General features: G+C 65.7%; 1 protein-coding gene across 1 annotated transcript; it reads left to right on the top strand.

Annotated features, from left to right (window-relative positions):
• The first annotated feature begins 1525 nt into the window (after positions 1 to 1525).
• Positions 1526 to 2095, top strand: Ascl2 (achaete-scute family bHLH transcription factor 2). Its single transcript, XM_090347149.1, has one exon. The coding sequence runs from the start codon at positions 1535 to 1537 to the stop codon at positions 2093 to 2095; it is 561 nt and encodes a 186-aa protein (XP_090203275.1). The 5' UTR covers positions 1526 to 1534.
• The last annotated feature ends 5450 nt before the right edge of the window (positions 2096 to 7545 follow it).

The following is a 7545-nucleotide window of genomic DNA, read 5'->3' as shown; positions in this document are numbered from 1 at the left end:
GCGTGGATCGGCCCCCCAAGATCTCCCCGGTGAAGAGAGAAAGCTGTGCCCTGCCACCCACAGGGTCCCGAGAAGCAATAATCCGGCCAGGACCTCAAGGCCCTACGGCTGGCCCTGCGCCTGGCCCTTGGCACGGACGCAGGGCGGCGCGGTGGGAGGCTGGCGCCTGGCTGGTGGGCTGGGGTGGGCTGGGTGGCCTCTGAAGGGCGGTGGGAGCGGAGCCAGCCTCCAGCCTCCCCGGCGGGGTGCGTCTCGGACCCGCCAGCGGGCAGGGGCTGTCCGCGGCCCGGGCGTCCCCGCAGGCCCGCCGGGAGCGCCCTCCTGCTGGGGCTGGGTCGCGGGGCTGGGTCGGCGTCCTCTGCTTCCCCCGCCACCACTTCCAGGACGAGAAGCAGCTCCGGGACGGCTGGCCCAACCTGATCCCCCGCCTCGGTCCCGGCCCGGAAGCACCGGTTCCTTCGGTTCCTCCGGGAAGAGCCCGCCCGGCGGGGCCCACGGCACGGGGCGCAGTTCCCGGACAGGCACCGGGCACGTCACACATTCTGCAGCCCCCTGGGGCAGGGCTGGGCCCCGGGACACGGCCCGGGGGGGGGCGACCGGAGCGGGGGGCGGCGGCGCGGGTGGGAATGGGGGGCCCTGGGGAGGGCGCCCGGGGATCGCCCCCCGAATCTGGGTTCCACTATTCCTCATTTCCCCACCCCGAGGGGCGCAGGTGTGCGCGGGCCGAGCGCGGAGCCCGGCGGCCGCGGGGCGCGGGCGGGGCGGCGCGGGGCGGAGCTGGGCTCCCGGTGACGCCCCCGCCCGCCACGCGCCCGGCTAACGTTCCCACCGCGGGGCGGGCGGGGCCCGGAGGGCGGCCGGCGATTGGCTGAGTGCTGGGGCTCCGCCCCTCGCCGCGGGGCGGGGCTCTGCCCGGGGGTCTCGCGTCTCCCCGCCCTGGGCCGTCCCCGAGGCCACGCCTGCCCGACGGCGCGCGCTGCGCGTGCGGAGACCCCGCTACCGCGGGCGCACGGCCGGGTGACGCCGGGGCGCCCCTGACGGCTGCGGGGGTCCACGGACTCGCGAGGGCGGCTGGGGTTCGCCCGCCGGCTCCTCGGAGCGGCGCCTGGCCGGGCGCGCCGGGCACCTGCTGGCGGCGTGGGGGCTGTCGCGGCGGACGGACGGCGCCCGGGGGTGCAGGGCGCGCGCACCGCGCCGGCTTCTGCGGAGGTGTGCTGGGGGAGGGCGCGGCGGGGGGCGGGAGGGCGTGCGGAGAGGGCGGCGGCGCGGAGGAGGGTTATCTATACATTTAAAGGCCGGCCGCCGCCGCGCCGGGAGACCCGGGGAGCGCCTGGCCGCACGCGAGGGGCACGAGCGCCCCACGCTTCCCGGCGCTCGCGGCCCGCCACCCCCGGCCTTTCCCCAGTCACCAGGTCCCCGGGCCCCGGACGCGGCCCCGCCGGAGGCTCCGTCTCCCCGCCCCCCCTGCCCCGCCGCGACCCTTCCCGGAGGCTCGCGGGGACTGCGGGGCGCCCGGCGGGTGGATGCGGGCGCGATGGACGGTGGCGCCCTGCCCCGGCTCGGGACCGCAGCGCCCGGCGTCGCCGTCCGGCGCGGACCCGCGTCCCCGGAGCTGCTGCGCTGCAGCCGGCGTCGGCGCCCGGGCCCCGCCGAGGCCGGGGGAGGCGCGGCGGCCGTGGCGCGGCGCAACGAGCGCGAGCGCAACCGGGTGAAGCTGGTGAACCTGGGCTTCCAGGCGCTGCGGCAGCACGTGCCGCCCGGCGGCGCCAGCAAGAAGCTGAGCAAGGTGGAGACGCTGCGCTCGGCCGTGGAGTACATCCGCGCGCTGCAGGGCCTGCTGGCCGAGCACGACGCCGTGCGCGCCGCGCTGGCCGGGGGGCTGCTGGCCTCGGCCGCCCGCGGGCCGCCGCCCCCCGCCGCCGCCGCCGCCGCCGCCGCACCGGCCGCCCCCCCAGCGTCCCCGCGCCCCGGGGCCGGCTCCGAGCCCGGCTCCCCGCGCTCCGCCTACTCGTCGGACGACAGCGGCTGCGAGGGCGAGCTGAGCCCCGCGGAGCGCGAGCTGCTGGACTTCTCCACCTGGCTCGGGGGCTACTGAGGTACCCCGGGGGCGCAGGGCGGGGGGCGCGGGGCGCGCCGAGCCCGGCCCGCGCCACGCGCGCTCGGCTTGCGCTCGCGCCCCGGGTGTTCAAGTCGGAGCAGGACCGGCGTCTGAGTGTCCGCGATTGCAAAACTTCCGGCCCGGCGGCAGGGCCGGCGGGTGGGGGCGGCGGGCCCGGCGGAGTCGGGGTACGGGAGGCGGGGTGACTTTGCCTTGCAAATCGCCGGGGCCCCGCGCCCAGCCCCCTCCCGCCGCCGGCGCCGCGCAGCCACCCCGTCTGTCTTCCCCGCAGCCCCGGACGCCCAGCCCCTGGCGCCTCCGTGGACGGTCCCCGCCTCCTGCCCCCGCCTCCGGCCCCCGCCTGGTCCTCAGCCCTCTCCGCTCGTCCCAGCGCCGCCGTGGAGGGGCAGCCTCCGCCCGCGCCCCCGTCCTGCGAGAGCCTCCCGCCCCAGAGGAGTTTTCCCGGACGCCAGCACGGACTTTCTGCGGAGGGACCCTCATGAACACAGGAAGACTTATTTTTGTACAAAAACTCCTTAGGTTTGGAGCACAATAAAGATGGTCGCCGCCCCTCCCCTGTGTGGGGCAGGGGCCTAGGGGGGCCCTTCCTCTGAAGCCAGCTGGGGCCGGCTGCGAGCTGGCATGGGGGTGGAGGAGGCAACCTCTCCTAGCCAAGACTAACTTTATAAAAAGGTGTTTATAACTGAGTGGCTCCAGGCTATGTCTTAGCCTTCACTCTTGTCTCTTTCCCAGGTAAGGGCCAGGCCTGGGTGTGTGTGTGTGTGTGTGTGTGTGTGTGTGTGTGTGTGTGTGTGTGATCTCTTCTGGGGGGAAGGAGTGGACGTGTGTGAGATTTGGGTCCTGCCATGCCGTGTGTGCATGGATAAATGCCAGCCAGTCAGTCTGGGCACCTTGTGAGACAGGGGCTTCTACAGATAGCTGGGCAGAGCTGCCTCCTCCCAGCTGGGAAACTGAGAGCGGGTACAGGAGTGGGTAGGCCCGCGGCTGGCAGTGGCCTGTAGGCACCGTGGCCTGTGGCTTGGGATAATTTCTCAGTGGGTGGTCACAGGCAGGTTGCTGAGTCTGCAGACTCCTCCCCCTCTGGGACTTGGTGAAAGAGTTGGAGGCCCCACTGGAGAGCCTGCATCCTCCCTGCCGGCTTTCCTGGTCCAGCCTGGAGGCACTGGGTGCCAGGATGAGGCCCCCACTTTTTACCACATTGTGAGGCCACCCGTTCTCCCCTGTGAGCTGGGAAGACCAGGAATCTGCCCTAGGGACTGCTGCCCTCATGGCCTCCCTCGGAGCCCCCAGCTCAGAGAGCCCGGCAGGCAGGCGGATTTACACAGCTCCACCCTTGACCCGAGGCCTCGGCAGCTTTGAAGTTGCTTTGTGTCCCCTTTTATTGCAGGGTGTGGGAGGGGTTGAGGGGATCCCCAGGCAGTGAGAGGTGCTGCAGTTACCCCTTCAGCAGGGAGCGGTTGGGGTGCAGCCGTTGGAGCCCTGGGAGGTGGGAGTGGTTGGTGCACCCAGCTGGCCTTGGGATGAAGGGCTGTGCTGCCCAGAAAGCAGGCTGCCTGGCGCTCCTTTCCCGGTGGTCTGGGTCCTTAGATCTCTGTCCTGCTGCAGCATTGGCTTGAGCTTCCACCCTGCAGCCCAGGCTCTGGGCACTGCAGGACACGTGAGTCCTCTTTGCCTGATGGTTAGGGTTAGTTAGTACAGCCCGTGGTGGACTCTCAGGCCCTCACTGAGAGCAAAGACCTGAGCTCCCAGAGCCCTGGGGGAGAGACCTGCTCCCCGAGGGCTGAGCGCAGAGCAGAGGGCTCTTCCCACTGGGGCAAGGGGCTGCCATGGGATGATAGGCCTCGTCGCCTTTGTCACCTCTGTCACACACCGTTGGGGTACACCACTGGTACCCGAGGTCAGAGCCACCCTGGAGCTTGAACTCAGGGCCTGGGCACTGTCCCTGAGCTTCTTTTTCTACCACTTGAGCCACAGCACCACTCCTGGCTTTTTGTGTATGTGGTACTGAGAAATCGAACCCAGGACTTTATGCATGCTAGGCAAGCCCTCTACCACTAGGCCGCCTTCCAGGCCCCCTGGTTTATTGTGTGTGTGTGTGTGTGTGTGTGTGTGTGTGTGTGAGCATGAGCACATGCACACATACCCATCGTGGTACTGGGGCTTGGATCTGGAATCAGGGCACTGTGTCAGTGCTTCCCTGAAGTCTCACTCTGTCCCAGGAGCTTCTCAGAGGTTCACTGGAGATAAGAGATCCATGGACTTGCTTGCCAGGCCTGGGTCCAGACGTGATTCTCCTGTCTCAGAGGGGGCCACCAGCGCCCAGCTATGATTCTGAATCTTTATCGAGGGCCATTCTGTGCTGAACAGAAAGGCTGTCCGCATGGAGCCTGCCTCCTGCCGGGGTCATGGTCTCCAGCCCTGAGACTTGATCACTCTGGACAAGAGAGACGACCTCCCTGCCCCCTGCTCAGGCTCCGGGCTGTGGAGAGGGCGCTTGGATTACTCCACCCTGCTGCCTGCTGGGCTGGAGCTGAAGCCACTCCTAGACTTTGAAGGGTGTCCTTTATCCCGGAGTGCCTCTAGAGGGAACCCCAGTGCTAACATTGCCCCCCCCCAGCATTTCTTTTAGATCACAAAGCACCCAGCTGATGGCACAGCGCTCTTCCGCCTCCCCCCCCCCTCGGATTTATTTATTTATTGTCAATCCTGGGGCTTGAACTCAGGGCCTGAGCTTTCTCAAGACCAGTGCTGTACCACTTGAGCCACAGCTCAGCACCACATTCAGCTTTTTCTGTGTATGTGGTACTGAGGAATGAAACCCAAGGCTTCATGCATGCCAGGGGAGTACTACGAGGCCATGTCCCTGACCCCTGCTTTTGTTTTTCCTTACTTGATAGTACTAGGTTTTAACTCAAAGCCTGGCTTGTGTTAGGCAGGTGCTCTATCATTTGAACCACACTCCTAGTCCTTTTTTGCTTTCGTTGTTTAAATCACCTCTTTAATTACCCCCCCGCCCCCCCAGCCCCCAGTGACCTGAGCAGCAATCCGGCTGTGTCTGGAATGACCACATGAGCACCATGCCTGGACCACTGATTCAGTTGTAGAGTGGGGGCAGGGGCGTCGCACTGATTTTTGGCCTCTTCTTCATCTCTGCCTTCTGAGTAGCTGGGGTTATAAATCAGCCGTCATGCCTGGACCTCTCTCTGAGGGCTTTTTACGGTTGGATTTAGGGAGTCACAGCCCATCCCAGCTGATCCCCGAGCTCTTGTAAGCATTCTCCCCCACCCCCAAGTTTGCTGATGACACGGCAGTGTCCCCCGACCTTCTCACAGCCTCCAATGTTTACAACCAGCCTTTCCCTCTGTTTCCTGTCCTCCCATGACTGCATCCTGCCTGGAGATACACGGGGTGGCGGGGTGAGCAGGCCACGAGTCATCCCAGCAGACGCTGGTAGAGCAGGAGGCAGCAGGTGAGTCACCTGGGCCCCCCGGCAGTGGTGCTCTGGTGACAGAGTCCCCCAGCTGTCATGCACACTGCTGCTGGGAAAGCCTGAAGCCCCGGAGCTGGATAGGGGTGGCCACTGGAATTCGAACCCCGGGCCACTCACTTGGTTCTCATTGGTGAATGGCCACCTTCCAGAAAACATGGCTCGAAGGCACTCCCGGGTGGGTCCCTGAAGCCAGGGGTCCTGGGTCGGGACTCAGCCTGTCCCTGCTGTGCGGGACAGTGGGCTTTGAAGGGGTCTGAGCCCCAGACCTGGCCCCTGCCTGGGGCTCAGGAGCAGATTCCAGGCAGAAGGTGACGAGATTGACCCGGAGTAGGGGAGGAGGGATGCAGGCTGGGTGTCCTGGCCCCCGGGAAGAGGGAGGACACAGCAGCTTTGACCTCTGGTCCTGTGCTAGGTGACCCTCCCCAAGGTCAGAGGCAGCTGATACTGAGTCGTTTGGCCACCAGAAGGACAGGGGGTGGGGGCAGGGGACAGTCTGGCCAGCGCTCCAGAGAGCTCTGTTTTCACCTGGGGAGCCTCCTCAGGCTGTCCAGGATGACATTACTTTCTATTAATTATGTCAGAAAACAACTTTGTAGCCAAGCGCTGGTGCCTCTCTCGCATAATCCTAGCTACTCAGAAGGCTGAGATTTGAGGATCCCAGTCCAGGTTCAGCCAGGCAGGAAAGTCTGGGACTCGCTCATAGCGAGTCAAGCAAAAAAGGCTCAAGTAGAGCTGTGGTTCAAGTGGTAGAGCACTATCTTGTAATAGAAAAGCTCAGGCCATAAGTTTGAGCCCTAGGACACACACACACACACACACACACACACACACACACACACACACACACAGCATTGCGCGTGAGGTCCTGCCCTGCAGCTGGGCTCACAGAAGGGCACTGAGGGAGGACACTGGTCAGGCCTCTGCCTGGTGAACCTGGGCCCATGCTGGCTCCCGTCATGGTGCTCTCTGCTGGCATCTTTTCTTCCTTGGCAGCCTGACAGTCTGGTGTACAGGAGGGCTGAGGGGCACAGCGGGGACCCTGGGAGCCCCATCCGGGTCAATCTCAGGACACTGACCCCTGTCCTGTGAGCCCGGCCAGTGACACTATAGGCCCCATCAGTAGGCCCTGGACAAGACATCTTCCTGGAGACCAGGATGGCAGGGACCTCTGGGGAGCAGAGAGAACCTGAGCAACGTTCCCTGCCCTCTGCCTGCATGCCGCAGTGGGAGAGGAACTGCCAAGGGCACAGAATGGGCTCCAGACCCTCCTCGTGCTGAGTGGTTAGGGGGTCACTGCCAGCCTATGACCTCATGTGACAGGGACCCCAGCCACTGGGTGGGGTGGGGAAGGGGAGTCCCTGCTGGTGTGCTGGGCAGCACGGGGACATTTGCCTGGGACACTTGTTAAGATCCTTTCTCTCTCTCCCTCCCTCCCCCCACCCCCCTGTCCTGAGGGTCCTTGTGGGGTCTGGTGGCCTTGTCCTTCAGAATGGCTGGCCTAGCATGCTGGCTGGGCTACCCTGATATTGTCTGGGGCAGCCCTGGGCTCCATCCTGACTCTCCCCCTGCCCCTCTCCCTGGCGTTTACCTGTGGGCCCTGGGGCTCTCCCCCCTCCCCTCCCCTTCCCCCACCATGTTCCTCATTGATAAGCATGCAAATCTCCACGAGAAATCCAATTAATACCCAAATGAGGGCCTGGGCTGGGCTGGGCTGGGCTCTATCTTGGGGCCTCAAATATTTGTCTCTCATTTGAATGCCTTTTGTGGGCTGGCTGGCAGCTGGGGCCTTGCAAAGGGCTCAGCTTCCCCGGGACAATGGCTGCCATGCACAGGTTTGGGAAAGGTCCACCCCCACCCCCATCCAGTCCCTCCCAAGCCTGGCGTCTATGGGCTGGCAGCCATGCGGCTCGCCAGAGCCAGGAGGTGGAGACTCCCC

Source organism: Megascapheus bottae, chromosome 16 (genome assembly GCF_031878675.1).
Source record: "Megascapheus bottae isolate mThoBot1 chromosome 16, mThoBot2.hap1, whole genome shotgun sequence".
NCBI lineage: Eukaryota > Metazoa > Chordata > Mammalia > Rodentia > Geomyidae > Megascapheus > Megascapheus bottae.
The sequence above is the reverse complement of the archived record's forward strand: the minus strand, read 5'-3'. Positions and strand labels throughout refer to the sequence as shown.